The 25,242-nt window shown below is 45.5% G+C and overlaps 1 protein-coding gene across 2 annotated transcripts in view; it reads right to left on the bottom strand.

The window, feature by feature from the left end:
* The window catches only part of PTPRG (protein tyrosine phosphatase receptor type G), a 730,473-nt gene that overhangs the window by 94,855 nt on the left and 610,376 nt on the right, over positions 1-25,242 (bottom strand). For both annotated transcript variants that reach the window (XM_047778440.1, XM_047778433.1), the window contains exons 9-12: positions 19,940-20,124; positions 16,784-16,892; positions 11,351-11,400; positions 8,014-8,776 (exon numbers count right to left, since the gene is read on the bottom strand). In XM_047778440.1, coding sequence (XP_047634396.1) covers positions 8,014-8,776; positions 11,351-11,400; positions 16,784-16,892; positions 19,940-20,124 — 1,107 coding nt within the window. The remainder of the gene's footprint in view (positions 1-8,013; positions 8,777-11,350; positions 11,401-16,783; positions 16,893-19,939; positions 20,125-25,242) is intronic.

The raw sequence follows: 25,242 nt of genomic DNA, 5'->3' as shown, positions 1-25,242 counted from the left end.
AAGGGCTGCCAGGTCAGACAGAAGAAGGGAGGTCAGAGCTGGGACTTAGCAAATGAACCTGTTTCAGAAACATTGTCCAAAGGAGACTAAGAGCAAAATGCTATCTAATATCTAATCCTCGCCGAGCATTTGCAGGAGGGAGGTGAGGTTGAATGACCTGTCCATAGCCTGCCTCCCTCCCAGCTTTTATTTAAGCATCCACCAGAAGCTCAGTAAAGTGTCTCCATTCTGCTTTTTAAAAAAAAATTTAAAAAAAAGAGAAAAACAGTTTTCAGTGGCATATGTCATCACTGAATTAATGCTGTTTGCCTTTTACTGGCTTGGCTCTCATCCCAGTAGAAGCAAATAAAAACGGAGTACAATGTACTATAAATGCTACAGGCAGTAAGACATCAGATGGACCCATCTAAAGCTCTTCCCACCCCATGGTAAGGGCCCCCTTTCTGCTTCAGGACCAAGAATGTGGTCAAGATTACAATGAACTTGATCCAAGAGGCCACTATCAGGAATTGGGGAGAGCTGGATTCCTTCACTTTTCACGAACGATAAAGAGCAGGACCACCTGCACACTCAGAAATCCAGAGCCTGATTCAGTCATGCAGCTGGGCTGCATTTGTTCTGGTAATGCCACTCCTTAAACACTACCCACAGCTTTGAATTAAGGCACTGCTTGTATTTTTTGGCTGCACCTGCAGCAGTGGAAGTTCCTGGGACAGGGATCAAACATGCACCACTGCAGTGACAATGCCAGATCCTTAACCTGCTAAGCCACGAGGGAACTCCTAAGGGGCCACTTAAAAAAATGGTGATAAAACACACATGAAAGTTACCAATACTGCCTTAACCATCTCTAAGAGTACAGTTCAGCAGGACTAAGTCTATTACAATATTCATGCTACTGACTTCCAGAATCTCTTTTTCATCTGCAAAACAGAAACTCTGTACCTATTAAACAATTCCCCATCACCACCACCCCATCCCTTGCAACCAACATCCTGCTTTCTGTCTCTATGACCTGGCTACTCTAGATACCTCATATAAGTGGAATCACATATATCTGCGTCTTTTCGTGACTCACTTCACTAAGCATGATGTCCTCAAGGTTCATCCACACTGTAGCATGCGACAGGACTGCCTTCCTTTTAAAGGCTGAATAATATTCCACTATATGTATATACCCCATTTTGTTTTATCAATGCATCTGCCATTGGACACTTGGGTTGTTCCCACCCCTTGGCTACTATAAACTATGTTGCTATGAACATGAATGTACAAATATCTCTTTAAGACCCTGCTTTCAATTCTTTTGGGTAAATACCCAGAGTTGGGATTGCTAGATCCTATGGTAGTTCTATTTTTTTAATTTTTTGAGGACTCTCCACACTGGTTCCCAAGTGGCTGCACCATTTTACGTTGCCACCAACAATGCACAAGAGTTCCAATTTCTCCACATCCTCACCAACACTTGTTATTTGTGTGTATGTGTGTGTGTGTGTATGGTAGCTCCTATAACAGGTGTGCAGTAAAAAAAAGAGCTGCTTTTTAACAGGGCCACAAAATTTGTCTTCGTTTTTTTGAAGGCCCTGGCATTAGCTAATCCACTGTTGCAGAGACATGACTATGGGTAACAAATGCATATATTCTCCTGCAACCAGACACTGGTTCCATGTGTCCATTACCAAGTCTGAGCTGGATTTAGAACATCATGTGTTTCCATTTATATCACCACCAGGGTTCTCCTGAATAAGCTCTCCTGACAATTTCACACAGAGTTCACTTCCTCAAACAAACAACAATCTGCCTTGCGTATTTCAATTAGGGGTTGGAAAATTGAGGGTGTCTGAGAAATCCCAATTTAATTCCAAGTCACATAAATATGGCACGTCCTGACCTACCAAAAATTGCCACCACAGACACATCATTGCAATACCAGTGGTTCTGCCATCGGTGGGGACTCCTGTCAAACACTCCACCCCCTACAACCTGAATCCTGACTACAGCCTCCCAGGAAACCTCCTTGTTTTCAGGGGGGTCTGGTTTCTTACACTAGGAAATATACAATGTGTCCTAGTTCAAAGATCACTCCTTGGGGGACAGAAACTTCCAAGGACCCAGGCACTTTCTGGAAGGAAAAGAAACTACCTTGGTGCCAAATAACTCCTCCAGGCTGCCCAAAGGAGTTCTTTCTAACACTCCCAGGAAGATCACAGCCAAGAACAAAAAGAATTACATAGGAAATGCATCTCCCCCAAAGGAACCTGACCAAGTAAACTAGCCTGGGCTGAAAACTACTATGGTAGTCCACACAAGAGCCTGTTCTATTTTATACTATTTGGGTGGGGGTGGGGGGGCCCTGAGGCATATGGACTTCCTAGGCCAGGAATCCAATCCAAGCTGCAGTGGCTACCTACGCTGCAGCTGTGGCAACGCTGCCTCCTTTAACTCACTGTACCCAGCCAGGGATTGAAGGTGTGACCTGGTGCTGCAGAGATGCCTCTCGTCCCAGTGTGCCACAGCGGGAACTCTGGTTCTAATTTATTTTAAATAAAATATATATTTCCACATACACCAGGTGAGGTTCACATTCATGACATCTACTCTATCTTCATGAGCCTGTATTGCTACTTTTTTTTTTACCTTAAATTAACCATTTTTTTTTCTCTCAAGTAAACTTCTTTGAAAAGGAAACTTTATGTTAATACTAGGAATCAGAGCTTTCCCACCATGGCACTCTTGACATTTTGAACCAGGTAACTGCTGTGGGGCTGGTCTGTGCCCTGCAAGGTGTTTAGCAGCATCCCTGGTCTCAACCCACGAGATGCCAGGAGCAGCCCTCTCCTCGGTCATAATAACCAAAAAAGTTAAAAACGTTTCCAAATGTTGCCCAATATCCTTGCAGGGGAGGGGCACAAAATCATCTCTGGTTAAGAACCTCTGCCATAAGTGAAAAATGGTATCTTTTGAAAAGTACACAATTACTCATTGAATGACTAATAACTCATCTGAAATCATATTGTGTTGCCCATTTGGGGAATAAGCCCCCAAACCAGGAGGCAAGCAGCACTACAGTGGAGTCAGGGCCCATGTCTGACCCCCTTCTTGCCACATCCTGGTTCTGCCCAGGGTTATGTTCCTTAATCTTTAGAGCACAGGCCTCTAGGGGGTGCTGCAGAACAAGTGACGTCACAGCTTGGCTTTTAGCATAGACAACACCAGCACGGAACATGTGTAATTATTTCTAAAACCAAAGGTTTTCAAGCTGGGTTCCTTGGTGCGTGAAAGTTCCAAAGAGGTACCTCAGGGTTTTCTCAAAGGAGTGGGGTGGTTGGACTCTGGCTCAAAGCAGCCTCAGATCTCTGACCCAGTTGGTCCATTCCTAGCTCAAGGGCAGGACAAGAGCTGGCCATGGGCTTTCCTGAGCCATGGACTGGACAACCCCTTCAATACTTGGCTCGGGTGCTGACTCAGAGGAGGTAATCCCCAAGCTTTCAGTGAGTGTTTACATAATGGGATTCTGAGCAAGGTTCAGTCTGAAAGAGGAATGTCCCTGACTGAAGCAAATAAAAATGGAAAGCACCAGCATTAAATAATGAGTTTGCAGGAGTTCCCACTGTGGTGCCATGCAACTGGTGGTGTCTCTGGAGCAGTGGCACACAGGTTCATCCTGGGCCCTGCACATTGGGTTAAGGATCTGGCACTGCCACAGCTGTGGAGTAGGTTGCAACTGTGGCTCAGATCTGATCCCTGGCAGGGTCTCTATATGCTACAGGGCGTCCAAAAAAGGAAAAAAAAAAAAGAATTAAAAAAAAAGTGATGAGTTTGCAGACAGTTCCTACCCTGAAATGCTTTTGCTGGGGCCTGCTGTACTGCATACCACCCCACGAACATTTTATTGCAGCCAGTGGCATCTGGGGGTGTCTATACCACATCAAGGCTGTGGCTCTGAGGGAGAGAGCATGGCTCTTACCTGCCTGATTGCTCTCTGAGTTTGCTGCTTCTTCTAAAGAAGGATTCCCCTCTTCTCCTTCCCTGCAAGTTAATACTAAAAGCTACTGCTCACAGAACCTAAAAAGATATTGTCAAGCATCAAGGGAAATTAAACAAGCCTTTTCAAGAGGCTGGTAAAAATGTAACACAGTTTGTAATTGTAAATGTTATGCTTTTTTTCCGAAGAGACTAAATATTGATTGAAATAATTGTTTCAATGCAAAGAAAAAAAAATAAACGTGGAACAGAGTGTACATCCAAAGTCCTTAAAAGAAGTCACCACTAACATTAAAATGATGGTGATTTTGTTTAAAAAAGAAACACCAAGCTGAAAGCAGATGGGGATAAGGACTAGATGGATGGAGGCGAGGTGAGACCTCAGGGGTCACGGACTGATGCGGTGGGGTTTGTGGGTTTTACCCTCAAGCTCCTCACATCTTTTATTAGCCCATGGACACACACACATATTTCTGCTTCAATCAGAGAGAGATGCCTGGTTTCAACAAAACCTACAGCCCTTAAAGCTGAACATGTCTGCTTTCTAGCCGTTTGCAGAAAAAGTTTTTTTATCTCTGGCTTCACCAATCATCACCAGCACTCTCAAACTGGAACTGCCTGAAATTCTAAAGGAAGATCAATTTTTGCTTTGAGAAGAGGTGAGATGAAGGCGGCAAGGGCGATGTTCTGATTTACCAGTGCTGGGGATAGACTGGAGTTCCTGGAGGTCTTTTTTTTTTTTTTTTTAACTTGGCCACATCTAGGGCATATGGAAGTTCCTGGACCAAGGATCAAATCTGACCTATACCAAAACTGTGGCAATGCCAGATCCTTAATCCACTGCACTACAGCAGGAACTTCCTGAAGGTAATTTCTAATGCCAGCTCACTGAAGATCACAGTCTCCACAGGCACATTTATGTCCAGGGACGACTGCAGAAGAATGACCTACAAGGGGCCTCCTCCTTGTCGCCACTGCCATGGTGTGGCTCTCAGGGGGTAGAAAGCTCCTCCTTCCTTGTCACTGACCAAAACGGTGACTCCATTTATCTATACCTCCTTCGGCATTAAGGGCTTTAGTCATCCCTTTTTTATAGGCAAGGCTGCTGAGCAAAGACTGGCTTGAGGACCCTGCATGATTAAGGGGCAGAGTCTACTGGAAAGATGTGACGATGCTGGCAAGGCTGAAGCCCATACATGGAGGTGGCAACCCACGAGGTTTACACCATGCTTTTCATCTCCCCTTTCCTTGGAAGCTGGAACTGGACTCCAAGTGCAATGTCTCATGTCCATTCACCTGGACCAGGCGCTGGGCCCCCATTCTCACCAGCCCCTAGCTGTCAACACTCCAACCCAAGCTCTTAGCAGCCATACTTTCCAGGAATGTGGACAAAAAAAATGTTTAAGAGAACCAGGCTTAGAAAGCTACTCTGCTACAGCCCCTAATGCAGAGGCAGAGCCACTCAACCTTGAAAATCAATTCCAGGTCTACCACCTAATTTTGGAGAAACCACACTGGTCCAAGCCACCATTGCCATCACATCCTAACTTGATTTCCTGTATTTATTCTTGCCTCCCCAAATGTCCACAGAGAGGCCTAAAAGATCTTCTGAAAAAGTTCATCAAATGCATAATTCTGGTGAAATCCCTCAATGGTTTTCCATATCAGTTAGAATCAAATCCTCAGCCAAGCTGAGTCCCATCCTGATCTGAGCTCTGCCCATCTTCAAACTCATGCTGTATCCCTCACCACTGTGGTCCAGACACCCTGGCCTTCTGATGGCTCCTTGACTGATCCAAACTAGACCTGTTGCTTCTATAGCCTAGAACGTTCCTCCACAGATCACAGCATAACTAGCTCTTACTCATTGCTGGGTCTCCACTCAAATGCCATTCCTTGACCACTTAATGCTATACTGTCCCTGACTCCAGCACTTGCCATTATGAATTTGTTCACTGCAATATTCTCAAGCTTCCCCCATTAGAACGGGAAAAGAGAGAGCAGACACCTGGTTTGATCTACGGTCTATTCCCAATGTCTAGTCCAATGCCTGCCACACAGCGGGTACCCCATAAATATTTCTCTAATATCTTCAAGTGCAAGAAATCCAACTATTTTGTAGCAATTCCTGGAGGGACCATCACTGCTCATGAAGGAATAGCTTCAAACAGCTTCACAAATAGGTATTTCTTTCACTGAATTCAGAGGCTACTCTGCACCTTTCCCTAAAACTAGGACAAACTGAGCAACGCCCAGAGGAAACCCACACTTCAAAAAATGAGTCCATACCAGCTTTAGGGAAGAACGTAATTCAAAACATGAAAATTTATTCTAAGTTGTATCTTAACATACGAGGTCTCAGCTTTAGATGAATTTTAATGTTTACAAGTGCAAAAGCAAATAAATATTTACCAGTTGCTTTTTTTTTGCACTCTTATAACTCCACAACAGCTTAGATGCAAAAAAAATTGTTGCTAAACATCTTGTAGTCTGGCAAAAGAAAGAATTTCTTATTAAGAAAACCCCTCACAACAATAACAACCGCTCAGGCTCAGGGCTCCCTTGCAGAAACTATCGGGATGTTCATTAAGATTGGAGCGTATGACAGAGCCACACACTTGTCACCGCTCGGGGTGATGGGGATCACACACCTTCCCAGAGGTGGCCAGACCAGCCGTGCCCTGGTCTCAGCGTCTACAAAGTGGATAATTCACAGAGCAAATGGGGCTCTGAGATCGAGAGCCCCGTTTCTTGGGCCAGGATCATGGGGTAACCACGCTGGAGCCTCTCACCTTTTTAGTTTTAATGTAAACCTCACTTCTCCAGAGTGGCCTTAACTTAGCTACCTCCCCTCGCCCTGATTATTTTCTTTGACAGCACCCCATTTATTTCCGCTCTCATTTTCATTTCGCAATCTCCTAGTTAGTTTTCTGGCTTGCCGGTGAACCTGCTTGCTTGCTTTCTAACATGCCTGCTTCCTCACTTTGCCATGTGTGCGAGGGCCAGCTGCCTTCAATGCGGTCTTCTGATTTACACTCTTGAGCTCCAAGAGGCAGGGACAGGTGCTCACCTGGGTTAGCACCCAGCCCAAGGCTGGGCACCAAATGGGCAATCCATAAATACAGGTGTTAAAGAAGTGAATAAGGAATGCAAGCTTAATGAATCCACTTTTTCAGATATACGCCTTTTTATTTTTATTTCTATTTTTAAAATTTTTATTATTATTATTGTTATTTTGCTTTTCAGGGCCAAACCATGGCATATGGAAGTTCCCAGCCTAGGGGTTGAATTGTAGCTGCAGCTGCCAGCCTATACCACAGCCACAGCAACGCAGGATCCAACAAGCTGTGTCTGTGACCTACACCACAGTTCACAGCAAAACCGGATCCTTAACCCACTGAGCAAGGCCAGGGATGAAACCAGCATCCTCATGGATACTAGTTGGGTTCATAACCCACTGATCCACAATGGGAACTCCTCAATGCCTTTTTTTTGGTCTTTTTAGGGCTTCACTCATGGTGGCATATGGAGGTTCCCAGGCTAGGGGTCTAATTGGAGCTGTTGCTGCCGGCCTACGCCAGAGCCACAGCAACACCAGATCCAAGCCGCGTCTTCGACCTCCACCAAAGCTCATGGCAATGCCGGCTCCTTAACCCACTGATTGAGGCCAGGGATTGAACCCATAACCTCATGGTTCCTAGTCGGATTCGTTTCCACTGCTCTACTACGGGAACTCCCCTCAATGCCTTTTTAATTTATTTACTTCACTGTGTGACTGACGTGTTTAGAGTTATCCTGAGGCAAACAAATAATATGAAGGCAAGACTTATTCCAGCAAGGATAAGAGAGTAGGTTATTCTTAAAAGAATAAGCATAAAATAGAGACACATATTTTTATTCCAGGGACACACAATTCCAGGAATATTAAGCACTTTCTGGATCTTCTTCCCTATCAGCAAATATTTTCTACAGGGTGAGGCTGTTGGTGGCAGTGTAGAGCCCTCAGTGAGTGAGGAGCAGGTCACTTACCTGGATTAACAGTGATAAACTTGCTATCCTCCGAAAATCGGTCCCCTCGGTACACAGGCTTCTTAGATGGCGTGATTGGCCTCTTGGGATCACTCTTTTCTTCATGCTCCTCTGTGACTGTGGGGGGCACTTGGGTGGAGGTGACCGGGCGGGGGTCCTGGGCCTCCTCGGGCCGGGCGGTGGGGGAGGCAGCGTGGTCCCGCTGGCGCCCAGCTATAGTCTGATGCCCACCCTCCTGGGCTGCGGTACCGGGAGCCGAGGGCGCAGGGGTGGGCTCGGTGGGGTTGCGTGCGCGGGCGGCGTGGGTCACCCCACTCCTCTCCTTCTTCTCGGAGTCCTTCTCGCCCTCCTCCTCATGCTCCCGCTCGCCGTCCTCACTCTCACTTTTCTCATCCTTCTCCCCCTCCTCAGCACCCTCGCTGTCCTTGGTTGGCACCGCATCGCCATCGGGGCTCGGAGCAGCCAGGGCTTCGGTCGTAGCCAGGACGGGCCGGACGGCCTGTTTGCTGGCCGAGGCGGCTGTGGGCAGCCGCGTGGGCCACACGGTGCTGGGGAAGGAGGAGATGCCGCCACCACTGAAGCCCAGGCCGGCGAGGAGCGTGCTGGTGACCACGGAGGCCACGGTTGCCTGGCTGCCGCTGGATGACGGGCCCATCCCAGTCGCCATGGAAACAAATGAGAAGGGGATGCCAGAGGATGTCCAGGTAGAAGACCCCGAGCTGATGGGGGCCATGTCGGCTGAAGAGGCGGGCGATGCTGTGGGCTTAAAAGGGTCAAGAGAGAGGTTGGGGGAAGGCACAGGGGAAGAGAAAGCAGAGTATCAGTCACTGGAATTGAGAATGAGGCCTGTATGACCCCTAGGGGTCTTAGTAGTCTTTTTTACTTTACTCATGGGATTTTCCAAAGCAGGGGGCCAAAGCTGACATTAGGTGATCCCTGGCTGACCATCTCTCCTCTAAATAGCTTTACAATTACTCAACCATCTTAACCAGCACATGAAACACAACTTATCACTGATGCTACTCAGAAGGAGGCTGAGTGCAAGAAATTAAGCAGCATTCACGTTGTTTGAAAGACAAACATCAAATAAGCAATAATTTGGTACTATCAGATGGTCACCTGTTTGCTGGGTGACAGTGGAAGAGGCAGAAGCCTTTGTTTTTTTATATACGCCTAGCAATTGTGGAGAATACAGAGCCCTTAGGGCTAGAAAACAACCCCCCCCCCCCCAACTCCCACTGCCACCGGATCTGGTTCGGCATCTTTTTTTTTTTTTTTGTCTTTTGTCTTTTGTTGTTGTTGTTGCTATTTCTTGGGCCGCTCCCACGGCATATGGAGGTTCCCAGGCTAGGGGTCCAATCGGAGCTGTAGCCACCGGCCTACGCCAGAGCCACAGCAACGCAGGATCCGAGCCGCGTCTGCGACCTACACCACAGCTCAAGGCAACGCCGGATCGTTAACCCACTGAGCAAGGGCAGGGACCGAACCCGCAACCTCATGGTTCCTAGTCGGATTCGTTAACCACTGTGCCACGATGGGAACTCCCCTGGTTTGGCATCTTAAAGTGAGGAAGTGGGAAGTGCAAGAACAAAGGAACAGTGGCCCACCCACGCCTTCAGTGGCAAGGTCAGAAGCAGGGGCCATGCTCTATCCTGCAGGCTTTGAGAGCTGGTTTACAGCTGGCATCACCATGTTGGGTCCTGAACATCTGCCGTACCTTTAAGAGCCTCTGGATTTATCCATGGCATAATCTATGCTTGTTATGTAGGTAAGAGTAAGACTTCCATTTAGCAAACACCAGCAAGGTGCAAGGGTTTTCCACACTACCCTGGGGACACACATAATCATCACCTCATTTTACAGGTGAGGAAAATGAGGTGCAGAGAATTTAAGAGGCAGAGATAAGGCTGCCTCTGTCCAAACCTCAGCTCATGATTCCCACCATACTGATTGGGGCTCAGTGGTGAGATTTTATCTGCATGTGGTATCTGAGGAAAATAAAAAGTGTTGCTCTATTAGTTTAATTTTGGTTCTTATAACCTAGTGTGTAGTATCCATAATTCTATCCCATCCTTTATACAGTTCAAAACAGTACATACAGCCAGAACAACTTAGATTTCATCACTTTATTCACAAGTTTTAATTTGAAAACTTAGTTTAAGGATGATCAAGCTGGAAAATGTTGAGTTCTGCCGTTGGCTAATGAAATGGCAGATATGAGATAAGGCATTGAAGGGAGTTGCCATCATCGCTCAGTGGAAAAGAATATGACTAGCATCCATGATGCTGCGGGTTTGATCCCTGATCTCGATCAGTGGGTTAAGGATCTGGTGTTGTCGTGAGCTGTGGTGTAGGTCACAGATGCGGCTCTGTTCTGGTGGTACTGTGGCATAGGCCAGCAGTTATAGATCTGATTTGACCCCTAGCCTGGGAACTTCCATATGCTGTAAGTGTGGCCCTAAAAAAAAAAAAAGATAAAATTAAAAAATAAGGCACTGGAGACAGAGCAGTCCAACAGGCTTGAGTCCACGATCCCACACTTGTTCTCTGGGAAATGCTGGGCACATTACTATAACTCTGCCTGGATATTGGGCTCTATTATTCTTGGGTTTATACATCTTTTCTCTAAGAAGAAAGACAAAATCCATTCTAGGTACCTAGGCATCAACTAAGAAAAAAAGCACAGAGTTTTCGGAATTCTTGAGCAAGGTGGTTGTCCCAGGGCTCCCAGTTCAGGCCATTGTCCCCTCCCTGCCATATAAACTCTCCCTTCTCCACCTCTAAGCCTTGGTTTCCTCATGCGTAAAATGGGAGCAATAGTAACACCAATCTTGTGGGATGCTGTGAAGAGTAAATAGAATAATAATCTATGCCTGAAACATAGGAAAAGCTTATTAAGTTCTAGACTTTTATTGTTATCGCCAACATTGTAATTAATATTAGAATTATTAGTTGCACTAGAAAGGGGTAAACTTAGTGAGGCTCCAGAAATGTGCAAATCCATGTAACTTTGGGCAAATGACAATCTTTCAATTTTAAACATCTCTACTCCTTCACAGTCTTACATCCTATGATCTCACAAATAAATAATTAAAAGTATGGCGAATTTTTATCTTGACAAAATTATACAGTATAACACTATTGGTTTAACTCTATTGCACAGCTTATTTTTATAATGCATTGAATTATAAAGAGTGAATAATGCAAGTTTTTCTGTATTTTAACGATTCACATAGAGCAGTTTTGACAACACCATGCTGCCACCTAGTGTTGACAGTTTTAACTGCATGCAAATTACCAACCAGCCAGTGACAAAGTGATTACATTCTCTACTTACCACTCCTGTTTTGACAATTCTGGTCCCTTGGAATATTCGAGTCGTATTAGCTGAGAAACAAAGAAATTACACTGTAAACAATATAGGTTTGTTGTTGCTCCAACAAAACTGTACTTACCTATACAAATCTGAAATACATGATTTTCCATGTAATAAAATAAATATTCCTCTTAGATTTTTTTCCAACTACTTAAAAACATAAAATCCTTCTTAGCTTGTGAGTCATTAAGCAATATGCAGAGGGTCAAATTTGGCCTGGAGGCCATAGTTTGCTGACTCTTGTCTTAAGCTATTAGTTTAAAACTTTTTAAAAAAGTAATCATTTTCTGTTTTATTGAAGTAAAACATACGGTAAAATGCACAAATCTTAAGTGCAGAGTCCAATTAATATTTGCCTTTGTAAACACCAGTGTAAATACCGCCCCCCAATATTAAGATACAGGCATTCTCCAGCACCCCAGTAGGACTGCATGTCTCTCATATCCACTCAGTGTACCCTCCAGACCTTTCCCTAAGGTAACAACAGCCCTGACCCCTGTCAGCATTTTATCTATTTTTGAACTGCATCTAAATGAAATCATGGTATTCCATTGTTCTTCTCTGCTGTCTTTTTGGTTATAATTTCTTATATATATATCCTTTCAGTGATTATAAGATGCATGCTAAACTTACTACAGTTTGCCTGAAATTAGTACTTTTACTTCTCCTTAAAAAAAATCTAAGAATTATACAATAATTATTTGCCCAACTCACTTTTTGTGTATGGTCTTATACTTTATTTCTACTTAAGTTTTGAAACCCTATATAACCTGTTGCCACTGTTGCTATAAAATGGTCAGATTCTTTCATGTGAACTAAGATTACTCTTTCTGATGCTCCTTCCTTCTTGCAGTTCTGTTCACCCATGTGTTATTATTAAACAAAATGTTGAATTGTGGTAAAATACACATAACATAAATCTTAAACACTTAAAGTGTACAGCTCAGTAGTGTTGTGTATTCAAATCATTGTGCCTCAGATCTCCAGAACTTTTCCATTAAGAAAACTGCAACTCTGTACCCTTTGAACAGTTTCTCCCTCCCACCAGCTTCTGGCTACCATCTCTCTGCTTTCTGTAAGTTTCACCACTCCAGAGAGCACATATAAATGGAATCATATATATTTATTTGTCTTTTTTATACCTGGCTTATTTCACTTAACATAATGTCTTCAAAGTTCATCTGTGAATTTCCTTCCCTTTTTTTAGATTGAATAACATTCTTCTATATGTACATACTGTGTTTTATTTACCCCCTCATTATGGATGGACATCTGGATTTCTTCCACCTTTTCTCTATTGTGAATACTGCTAAACCGTATAACTTAAAAAATATTTCCAAGTCCCTCTTTGAGCTTACCTCAAACAAAACAAAACAAAACAAAACAAAACACAACAAAAAAACCAAAAAAACGGTGCCATATAAACTAAAAGTGTGCTTCCTACATGTACATGGCACTGAAAAATTAGCAAAAAAAGAAAAAAAACACTGCTAAGTCCCCAAATAAGTAACATTTGTACCTGCTGGAGTTTTTTTTTCTCTAAACCAGAAGTGGGGCAAGTACTCAACATATTTTGTTTTGTTTTGCTTTCCCTGGAAGCTTTTTTAAACAATGATTTTGCTGCAAACATCATAAATAGCTTTCACCTAAAAATCCCAATTTCCTGCTTATCCTGAAAAACCACAATATTTAGCAAAACTGAGCTCACCTTCCCTGAGGGCAACATCTGACCAGGGCTAAGTGTCTGTCACCCCCTTTGGATGGGCACACATCTCAGATTTCCTGCCGATGGCCCTCCCCTCATTTGTCCATGTTTCCTGCCGGCTGGGGACACCTGCATTTGCAACCCCCAGCTTAACAATATATTCATTTGGCTCAGTTGGAAAGTGAAATGTGTGAAGACACAAATGTGGAGAACAGACCGATCTAGATGTCAATACAACCAGGTCAAATAAGGCAGCCTAGGAGGCAAATAGCTCTTGCCTGGCACTAAATATAACCTCCTACCATCAGTGAGTTGCTTCAGGATCAATACTGCACCGCCTTAGACAAGTATACACACTTCCCTTTGTTAAGACAGAAAAAAAGACTTCCTAAGAGACCTGCTTTCCCTGCACTTTACAAAGGGCTTAATTTAAGGCCAACAAACTCAGCGGCCACTCCACCAACAGACCTGCTTTTTATTGATCTTGAACAGTTTCCATCATGGTCAGTTCTAGCCGTGGTGACTAGGAAGTCACCAGCCTGGTGGGATTCAGGGACAGGGTAAAAAAATGACACCAGTATCCCACGAAGCCGTCACGGAGACGCATCCTTTCTTTTTACGAGGGATGCAGGCCTCAGATTTCAGCTGTGTTATCAGGACCATCCTGTGACTGTGTCTCTGATTGAAATGCTCTATTTTCCTCCTGCCTTAGAGCTGATGTAGCTATTTCAGAATATCATTTACGTTCATCACCACTCAGAAATCACAGTCGCTTACAGACCTGCCCCTTGTCATTTAATACTTTGAATAAAAGAAGCACATAGATAACTACGTTCCAAATTTGTTTGTTTAAAATGTTGCAACAGCTGTATTTGAATGTAATTGGTTTCCCTTCCGATGTATTTTACTTGTTTATTTTCAGCCACTCCGAGAGGGGATCCATTGGCTTGGCCAAGCTGCCAAATGGGTCTCAAAGGAAAAGCTGAAGAGACCTTATTTCCCATGACCGTTGAGAATTGTAAAAAAAAGGCTTTTGAACACTTAGAATCAATCTCTTTAGCTGTTCGTTAAAGATGGGGGATACAGGGTAACATTTATGCTTTAGGGGTGCTCTGCTGCTGTGTATAAAGGACTGGGCTTTTGGAATAAGAAATCAGACTACGCTTTGTAGCCGAGTGATTATTATTATTACTATTTTTTTTGTAAGTTACTCAACTGTCCCGAACATCATTTCTCCCTCCGTAAAGTAACACCTGCATAACAAACTGCCATGAGGTCAGATGAAATAACTTACAGGCAAGCGCTCTATAACTGGGGGCTACTCTACAGCTACTGCTTACCATTATTATTATCATTTTTACCACCGTCAGGTAAGTATGACATATATATTACCTTTTGTAGAACATAATTGCTTTACATATTATAATAATGTAAGTATCCCATGTGGCTTCCTCATGCTTGCAAACTAGATGTCAACTTTATCCCTGGGAAATCTAATTATTTTCAACAAGTTGTCCCTGAAACTCCCTAAGCTTTTGTTCTTTCTCTTTTAAAAGTTAGGTCCTAATAGCTGATCAGTTTTATACACTGGCCTCTGCTGCTCATAAACTCCTAGCTGATTCATCAGAAAAAATGTGCTAGCTGACCTGAAGAATTCATTTCTACCCTGCCCATTGGATGTGGCAGGGAAAATGCTAAAGCCACTGTGGGGAGGAGTAAAGGACCCACGTGTCCATGTCATCATGCAGGGACAAAGGCCAGTACAGAAAAGGAGTAAATGCATGTCCACCTCTGAGCAAAGAAAGTCTGTAGACCAAGGAGACACTGGCCCTCTTCAAGTCGGTGTGATTGGATGTTTTAAGTATTCCGTGCTTGGAATTTATCGCTGACGAGGCTTTTTTGGAATTGCATTACGTTACAAACATTTAATTTTTCAAAGTCTGTGCAGAAGCCAGCGAGCTCAGGGGTCTATTAATCAGGAAAGGCAGTTCTGCAAATCCCAGGCTCCTGGTTGGAGCACACGGGAGGTCTAATCATGATTTATGGGCCCAAAGTTCGGGGCTCTGGCCTTGGCAAGCTCCCACCCTGGCTTCCCATGCTTCCCCCTGCATCGCCCCCACCCCGGGCTGGCATAGACCTGGCCTCGGCTCTCAGAATCTCGGGCCAATACATTCAGGGCACAGGTGGACAAGTGAGTGTGACTTATTTGTGAAAAAAATACAGCCATGATCATTTCAATTAGTTTAAATGGAAGGATGAGCTAATGAGAACATTAGCAAAGAATATTTCAATACTCGATGCAAAATTGTAAAGCTGGAAGGGACCTACGGAGGGAATCTCAGCCGAAGGGCTGCTCACCCTGGTTTCATCACTTACTATTTTTTTATATTAAGCCTACTAATAAGGGGATATTTATAGTTGGTACCAGCCACTGTGCTAAAGACATAACATGCATCATCCCCTGTCAGCTACAAGGACCCTGTGAGGTCGCTACTCTCATGAGGACCACTTTTGGACTGAAACTGCAGCTTAGAGAAGTTAATAAACATTCTCAGAGTCACAGAAACACTAAGTGGCAGCCAAGAGACTCAAACTTGAGGCTCTCATTCCAGGGCCCAGGCCTGGACTTTACAAAGTGCTCTAAACCAGCACTTCTCAATCTAGAATGGGCACATCTGGTGAAAAATCAGATTCCTGGGTCCCATTCTCTGAGTCTCTGAGGCAACTGGTCTAGGAGGGACCTGTGAATGTGCATTTCTCACAGGCTTCTGGACAACACAGCTGGTCCATGGCCTACAGGCTTTACGGGACTCCTGAAGCTCTAATATGCACAATTCTGGCATTTTCTAGAGAAGCTGCCAAAGCCTTCATCAGAGACATGACTCACAAAAGTTAAGTACCCCTGGCCTGGTGTGTAGGTTTCTTTGACACTGAGGATCGAGGAAGTGTAGAACCTTATCAGGGAGACGGCAGACTGGCAGAGCAAAGCCCAACTCCCTGGTCCCTCCCTCCATGCGGGTCCTAGTGGGCCTCACGAAATCAGGTCCCCAAACTAGAGCCCACAGGCTGGCTGCCAATTTTTGTCAATAAAGTTCTATTGGAACCAGGACTGGGATCTGGTGGGGGCCATAAGACAGAGTAAATCCTGTCTTTTTGTTAATTTTTGTTATTTTGCTCTTGGATATTTTGCACTGATTTTGCTTTTAACAAATATACCGCTGATATAGAACAGATCCTGATGATGAAGTTTTGAAGAGCTCCTTGCAACTCTGCACCAGAGTGAATGCCCCTCTTGCCCACCCTAGGGCTGGTCTGGACCTTTCCACCAGACCCTAAATCAGCTAGCTGAGTCATGCTAGACACCCAAAGACAATACTCCTCCACACGACTAGGAGGTGATTCTGTGATCTGACGCTGTTAGACAAATACCCGGCTCCCCGAGGTTGGAAAATAAGAATTTAAAAAACCATCAATGTTGTGCTCTTCTTGCCCTCTTCCAGCCTGGGAAGGCCCCAACCTAAAAGGTGGGCCTAAATTCCTGAGACTTTTCAGGTGCAATTACAAACCCCACACTGATTCTTAGGCCAGGCTCGTGTTCTTGCGTCCAAGCACCTGAATGGGAAAGAAGACAAAGCACAGAGGGAACGGGCTCCGGGATGCAGGGCAGACAACAAGGGCAGCCTCCTCACCTTGGAAGAGCATGGTCTGGCTGAAGTCACTCCTCATGTCATTCCGACACACGGCCTGGACACGGAACAGGTAGAGACTGTCGGGTGAGACGTGGCTAATGGTGGCTTTCTGCAGGGGAGGAAAAATCAGGCAGTGAGCTGGCTTTGGAAGCCAGTGCACACTTGACATCCTAAAGCCAAACCTCAAATGACGTAGGTTTCTGGGTACCATAGCAAAGTCTGACAGACACAATGCTTCCTCAGGATGTTTTCTTTCTCAAAAGGCTCACCTGGAAAGGAACTAGCGTTCAGAAGTAACCTTGTCTTGGAATCTCTTCTCAACCTAGAAATGTGTTGGGTAGAGAAAAAAACCAGTTCCGGCTCTGACTCTTGACTCTGGCTTGGAATGTGCCTTCAGCCCTCTCGATATCCACCAGGCTTGTGTTTCTATTAAAACTACCCTACCTTGTAAGTGGTAATAATTAATCCTATAAAACCTCTAGAATTATCAAGTATACTGAATTTCGAGGACCATGCTGAGCTTAGAACAGCCATAACAAAACCCCTGCGTGTCTGTTTCTTCGCAGTTTAAAGGTCCCCTTGTACCTCGACCTTGGAGTAATATAGGGCATGGTGCTAGAAGATCACCTGCTTAGAAGCTAGACAACAGGAGATGTACCTAAGTCTCACCACTCCCTACCTGTGTGGTTCTGAGTCACTTATTCAATGTCTTTTGGTCTCTGCTCCCTTGAACTGCTAAGTGGGGAGAGCAGTATTCACCCACCACACCCCCTCCCCAGGGTCTTTGGGAGTGCTGCACAAAATAGGCCAGTCAAACCTTGTTTATAGGTAGTCCACACCATGCAATGGAAAGAATGCCCTTGGTATGACATGGGGTTGGCAAGTGAGAGCCCATAGCCCAATTCCAGCCCACTGTCTGCTTTTTTGTACATAAAGTTTTATTGGTACATGGTCACGCCATTCATGTACTCATGTACTCATTTCACTCTATGACAGCAGACTCAAGTAGTTGCCTAGAGAAGCCATAGAGCCCTTCAAGTCTTAAATCTTAACTATCTGACCCTTTCTAGTAAAAAGTCTGCCAATCCTTGGTCCAGCGTCACCAGCCAAATCCAGATCCCCATCCCTCAGAACTTTATTCCAAGAGCCTTCAAAAATAAGAGAATGGAAAATACCTAAAAAGCTGGCAGGGCCTGGCTTCTGAAGAAACAAACAACAAAAGCAACTTATTTTCAAAGACTCCCTAATGGATGAAATGTCTTGTCATTGAATTGTGAGTTCTGGGCCAAATACAGAAAGCAGCTCTGGGAGCTTAAGCACTGAGTGGGTTTTCCTCCAACGTAGCTATTGAAAACCTCTGAGGAGGCATTAAAATGTTATTGTGGCCACACCTGCTGCCTTGCAAACAGATTCCAGGTGAGAGCAGTAGGCTGGGGTCAAGTTATTTAACTTTCAGCTTCCTTTCTCTCTTTAGGCAGAAGGAGGCAATGACACGGGTCCCACAGGTCTGTAGTGAGGGTGGGAGAGAGAAAGGGATGCTGGGAAATTCCGGGAACATGTGCACTAGGACTTGTAGGTTTCTGGGCCATCGGAACAGCGAAGTTGGAGGATAGCTTTGCTGACACAAAGCCTGTGCTCTCGACTTCTTGAGGCATTAAGAAAATTAATTTTGTGTGTCCCCAAAGAAAATAATCACCCCTAGAAATTCTTACAAAAAAAGAACTTGCTGTCAAAGCATGTTTTTCTCTACATCTCCCTCTTTCTCTGACACTAATTTGTGCCTTGTTCTCTAAACCTCTGACCCCATTTTCTGTTCAGAGCAAAATCTTTGCTCCATCTATGCAGGGATTTATTAGAATTCACTCCAAGGTGGTATCTATTCATCTTTGCATGTTTAATTATTTTCCACTTAGAATAAGAAACCGAATAAGCACCTAGAAAGTTTCTGCTGATTAATGCAAGCCATCTTTACTTCAGAAAGAGAAACATCCCTCACGGACTTCCAGTCTTGATGAGAGAAAGGTTAAAACACATCATAACCTTGGGTGCCTTTCAATAGATTCCTCTCCGATTTCATGAAGCTCATCATTCCCTAATGTGACCCAGATAACAATGTCTAGTGGGGAAATTGAAAATATAAATGGAAATGAAGTGAAAGAATCTTCATCTAAAGGAATATGCAAAGTATTATTCTCTAACTCACTGAATGGGCCCTGGGGAGTCTGTACTGGGAGAAAAAAAACGTGATAACCGCCATTAAGGATCCCACTCAGTGCTATTACGTTTGTCATGTGCATGTAAAGCATGGGCTTCGTTATTCCAAAGAATTGTTTTGATTAACAATAAACGCAAGGCTTTCAAACCTGAACGTGTCACTTTGAGTTTCTACAAAGATGTAAAGACCAGAGAATGCTTTTCCAGAGGAAGGAGAAGGCTTCTGCAAACATCTGCTCTTTGGGTCCTTGTTGGGGGCTGGCCACTACTGATGCGCATTTAAGATGAAAAGTTGAATTGGGCCATGTGTAGCTTCAAGTGAGGTGGGGCTTTCAGTGTCTGAGAGTCTGGGAACAGTGGTTACAAATTATGTGGTCACTGGGGTCTAGAAGGTAGGAATGTACGAGGCGGATCGAATGCGACAGAAGGGAGTGGTGGGGTCTGCGGACAGCTGCATGGTGGGGTGACAGCAGTGGGAGTGGGGAGGAGGAAGAGGGGGAGGAACAGTTGTAGTACTAATAATGGCTGGTATTTACAGAGTGTTTACTTACCTGGTGCCAGGCCCTGTGGCACACCTGTGTAACTCGTTTAACCTTTATAATAACAGTTGCTATGAGACAACAAGGACTTCAGGGAAGCTTTTTTTTTCTTTTTAAATAATGAAAGAAAAAGTGGTCCATGTTGAAAGGCCCAACTACAAAGAAATGAACTCGCTTTTCCTGGTGGTGCAATGGCCAAGTGAAAGGGCAGGGTAGAGCCCAGGCAGGCTCAGCCCCAGTTCACAGGGGCATCGGCTGAGCGGCAGCATGGCCCGTGGTGGTTCCTGCCTGCAGGGGGCAGCATGGAGCTGGGATGACAGACAAAGCACCCCAAAGAGCGGCACAGGGCCCTTCTCCCAGCTGCCAGGGCAGCAGGTCCCTGAGTCAGAACAAGCAGTTTTACCAAGTCCTTGTCGCTGTCCTTTGTGAACGTCTTCTCCTTCTCATCCTCGTTCTTGGTCCAACTGTAGGAGATGATGTAGTTCATGATGGGCGGGTGGTAGATGGTCTCCGGTTTACTCCAGGACACCTGCAGCGCTGTCTGGTTCAGGGGCTGCACCTTCATGTGGATGGGTGGAGAGCTGCAGACTGAAACACACATGGCCAAGCTCAGGGCTGCCCTATTTCTCAGGACAGAGACCTTGAAAGGGTGGCAGGGTAGGACAGGACATACCCACACTCCCGTCACACTGTGCCACATCTGCTCTCTCCCTCTCTCTACAAACACCCCTCTCTCTCTCTTTCTCGTTCTCCTGCTAAGTCAGGGAAAGCAAGCTGCAGATATCCTGTACTTCACTGGTCTGGGTGTTCCTGTTGTGGCTCAGCGGTAATAAACCAGACTAGCATCCAGGCGGATGTGGGTTCAATCCCTGGCCTTGCTTGGTGGGTTAAGGATCCGGTATTGCTGTGATCCGTGGTATAGGTCACAGACATGGCTCGGACCTGGCATTGCTGTGGCTGTGGCGTTGGCCGGTAGCTACAGCTCTGATTTGACCTCTAGCCTGGGAACTTCCATATGTTGTGGGTGCAGCCCTAAAAAGACCTTAAAAAAAAAGAAAAAAACAAAAACAAAAACAAACCCCTCTGGTCTGCATCTCCTAAGAACAAGGACATTCCCCTCTCTAAAGGCAATGGTCTGAGTATCGGTGTGCCCCTCAAATTCATTATCTTGAAACCTAATCTCCAATTGGATGGTATTAGGAGAGGGGCCTTCAGGAGGCAATTAGATCACAAGGGTGGAGCCCTCATCAACGGGATCAGCATCCTGATATGAGACCCCAGAGAAGTCCCTCCCCCACTCCACCATGTGAGGACAGAATGAGAAGTGCGGGCCTTCACCAGACATGAGTCTACCAGTGCCTTGACCTTGGCCTTCCCAGACTCCAGACTGTGCGAAAGAAATTCTGTTGTTTGTAAGCCACCCAATTTGTTAGAGCAGTCTAAGCTGACTGAGACCATAACCATAATACCCCAATCACACCAAAGAAAATAAACACAAACTCAACAACACTATCTGATACATTGTCCCTATTTAAATTTCCCCAACTGTTTCTAAAAGATTGTTTATAGCCCTCTCCCCCACAACCTCATGTGTTCCATTCAGTTATCATAACGCTTTAACCTCTGTTAATTGTGCATAGTCATCTGGACTTTTCTTGCACAATGAAGGTTTTTTAGAAGCCAGGCCATTTGGCTTATGTAATGCCTCAACTAAAATTGTAGATGAAATTTTACTGTAAAAGATCAAAGTGGAAAAAAACATACAATTTAGAATTAGACTTTAAATAATTTTAAAGCAAAAGCACACACACAAAAAGGACCCTGGGGAGTTCCCACTGTGGTTCAGTGGGTTAAGGGCCTGGCATTGCTGCAGCTGTAGCATAAATTACAGCTATGGCTTGGATTCGATCCTTGGCTTGGGAACCCCCAGATGCCACAGGTGCGGCCATTTAAAAGGGGGGGGGGCTGCCAGAAGGTCCCTGAGTAATTATCCTGTTGTGGGAAAAGCAAGGTTAAGTTTCCTGTTTATTCTTTGTAGTTGTCAGGTCTGAAGGGATATGGTGGTTGTCCACCCACCTAAGGACAAATCCATAAGGGCTGAGAGCACCAAGCTGGCCTTTAACATATTTGGGACCTCCAATGTGCTCTTTCTCAGGGGCCAGAGTTCCTGGCTCCATAGGGCTTCCAGTCTGGTCAAACTCAGCACCAGTGGCCTGTTGGGCCAGATGATTCTTTGCTCTTGGGGGCTGTTGTATGCCTTGTAGCAGCATTCCTGGCCTCTACCCACTAGACACCAGTAACACTCCCCATAAGTTAAAACAGCCCACAATATCCCCAGGTGGATACTGCCAAATGTCCCTAGGGGTGCCAGTCACCCCTGGCTCAGAACCACTGGTCTAACGGGGGAGAGGGGAATTCTCCAAAGACTAGCATGTATGAAGCTGCTTACCACACACCAGGATGGGGGGTGGGGGCTAGAGGGAGGAGAGGTATATGGTATTTTCCAAACAAATTATAGGAGGATGTGACTCAGGCCATGGGAGGTGGCGGGGGGGGGGGGGGGGGGGGGGGCGCAGGGGAAGACTCAATTGAGGAAGGCACATCCAACTGGGAACTGAGTGGAGATTCACCATATTGGAGTCAGGGCATGAGGGGAGGGCAAGCCAAGGGGCCACAGGTGGGAGGAGGCTTGTGGAACTGAAAGGAAGGCAATGGGGCTGGATTAGGCATAGGAAACAAGGTGGGAGGCCTTGCAGGCCTAAATGAACAATGCAAGCAGGTCTGTACTTTACAAAGCTCCCTGGAGCTTCAACTGAGGGTAAAGGAACCCAGAGCAGCTACTGAAGAGGGAAGCCTGCAGGAAGGTAGTGTAGAGGGCCGGGTGCTTGTCAAACAGAACAGCAGGTTCTAGAACTTGCAGAGGGAAAACCCAGAGGCCTGGGGAGGTGCTGGACTAGGAGCGTGAGGGTGAAGGAAGCAGCAAGGACGACGCTGGGGTCTGGAGAGCAGGATGGGAGCAGCCTTGGAAGGGATGAGCCAGAAGTCCTAGGCTTGGTTCTGACTTCTCCCAGGAGCGCAGCTACATGCTGGGCAGCCCACCACAAGCTGGAGTCCCATATTTGCTCCTCAAGAGCTCCAAGCCCAAGGCAGCCCTGGGGACGGTGGCTTTCCTGCCAGAGAAGCACGGACCCAGCTTTAAGGAGCTGGCTGCTGGAGAAAAGCGGAGATTGGTTTTGACAGGGAGGCATCCTTTTGCTCTTCAACTGCCAAACCCCTCTTCAGTCGGACAGATTCGCTTTGTGCGACTGAGACAGGAAGGAAGGGATAAATTAATGAGGCATTCCCACTGCCCTACAGAACCCCGGGAGGCATTTCGCTGCCTGCTGCGCAAATGCCACCAGAGCAGGGACATCAAACAAAGACTGTGATGGTAGGTTCACACCGAGACGAGGGTGAAATGACAGCATGTTGACACTAGGTGGCGCTAACACACCATTTAAAAATACGCCACCGTCTAAGGGGTTTAGTTTCTCAAGAGGGTGCAGAGGGGAAATCAGGAAAAGATCTACATTCCCATCTTTCCAAATACTAATGATGAACCAAGGAGATTTATATATTGAGAAGCTTCTATGCCTCACAATAATAACCATCTCAGATTTTCTGACTTCTACATCTTTTCTTACCCCCTCCCTTGCTCTTTGCTCATTTATTCTGAAGCCATCACTCTCCTGCTCTAATTGGGGGTGAGCTGTATGGGGATGCATGCATCTCTAACCGTTACATCATAACCACATAAATAATTCTATCACCCACATGCGGATGCAACCATTCTCATTCTTTAAAATTAAAATAGCTGGCTCTTTGCTGATTAAGATGATTCACGTGGATGTTTTTAAAAATAATCTCAAGTTGTCCAAAAAAGTAAGAAAAAGAAAGTTAAAAAAAAAAATCCAAAATCCTAGTATCCAAACTTAACCACTATTAACATTTGAGGATCCAACATCTAGATACATGTGCAAAAACACAGTGGGGTTTTTTTTGTTGGTTTTTTTTTTTTTTTGCTTTCTAGGGCCACCCCTGCAGCATATGGAAGTTCCCAGGCTAGAGGCTGAATTGGAGCTTCATCTACAACCTACACTACAGCTCACAGTAATGCCGGATCCTTAACCCACTGAGGAAGACCAAGGGTCAAACCTGCGTCCTCACGGAGACTAGTTGAGCTTGTTATTGCTGAGCCACAATGGGAACTCCCACATTGGTACAATTTGATGTTGAGTGGGTTATTATGCATTATGGCTCTGGAAGTGATTTTGTTGTTGCTGCTATATTTTACTCAGTAAGTCGTGGAAATATTTTCTTATCAAAAAGCACTTGGTATCACTATTTTGAATGACGGTACCAAGTCCCACTATCCCAATGGACGGGAAAATACTGGTTTAAGCTCATGAAGGTGGCAGGTCTGGCCTCACTCTAATGGGACCACCTGCTGAGGGGAGATGGATTCAATAACTGAGAGGCTTCCAAAGGGCCACACTTGCGGCAGGCGACACGTTGGAACACCAGGGCCAGGGGCTGGCAGGCTGAGGACCCCCATCCTAGCCTATGGGAAGAGGAGGTGGAGCAGAAATTTCTCTTCTGCTCTCCATCTACCTGAGAGGGTGGGTTTTCTGGGCCAGATTTGGAGGAAGCATTTGCAGATTATCAGGAGGACCAAGAACAGGGGGTGGCATACTTCTGTAAAGGACCAGAGAGTGAGCATTTCTGGCTCCCCTGTCCATATGGTCTTTGTCACCACTACTCAGCTCTGCTTGTGAAGCACAGAAGCAGCGAAGGTCACATCTGCAGAGTAGTAGGGGTGCTTTGATGATGTTGCTTATGGACCCTGCATTTCTAGTTCATACAGTTTTCATGGGTCAGGAAAGCTTGTGATTTTTTTCCAACGGTGTAACACACAAACACCAGTCTGAGCTCTTGGCTGTACAAAAAGTGCTGGTGGGAGAGTTTTGGCTTAGGGGCCAGTGGTTGGCTGATTCCAGATGCAGAAGATCAAGGCAGGCCAAACTTCTGAAACATGTTTACCAACTGCATTTGTGCTCTTCACAGACACTGCCCCTCGCCCAGCTGGAGAAGCCCTTCCTCTGCAGGGCCCAGAGACTCCTGGGCTCAGGAGGACTTAGTGTTGCACTGTGGACCTCATAGACAGTCTGTAAGGGGTATTCGCATGCCCTCTTCCCCCACTGGAATATAAGCTCCCTGAGGCTGTGCCCTTTCTGTCATTTGCAACGTCATCCTTTGTGCTAAACTGGTGCCTGCCAGGCAGTGGGTTTCCTATAAATATTTCAGGTTGAATAAATGGCATGATGGGTGAATGGAATCCAGCATTTGGCCCTCCCTTGGCCCAAAGTTCCCAGTGACGTGCCCCCCCTCCACACCAGTGATGTCCCAGCATGTCTCCAGCCTTGTATCCCCATGGATCTCAGTCTTGTCACAGCCGGTTACCTTGTTGCAACATAGTAAATTAACTACACTTCAATAAAACTTTTAAAAATGAAAAAAAGAAAAACAAACAAAAATAAGTCCAACACCCTTGACAACGGCCATCACAACCACACTCAACACAGGGAGTGGGCCATTCGTCTTGATATGTTCTTCTGCACAAAATCAAAGCCTTTTAACCACGTGGGAGGCTCCACACCCAGCTCTCTA

This window comes from Phacochoerus africanus, chromosome 1 (assembly GCF_016906955.1).
Source record: "Phacochoerus africanus isolate WHEZ1 chromosome 1, ROS_Pafr_v1, whole genome shotgun sequence".
Lineage (NCBI taxonomy): Eukaryota > Metazoa > Chordata > Mammalia > Artiodactyla > Suidae > Phacochoerus > Phacochoerus africanus.
Note: the sequence above shows the minus strand (reverse complement) of the source record. Positions and strands in the feature narration are given on the sequence as shown.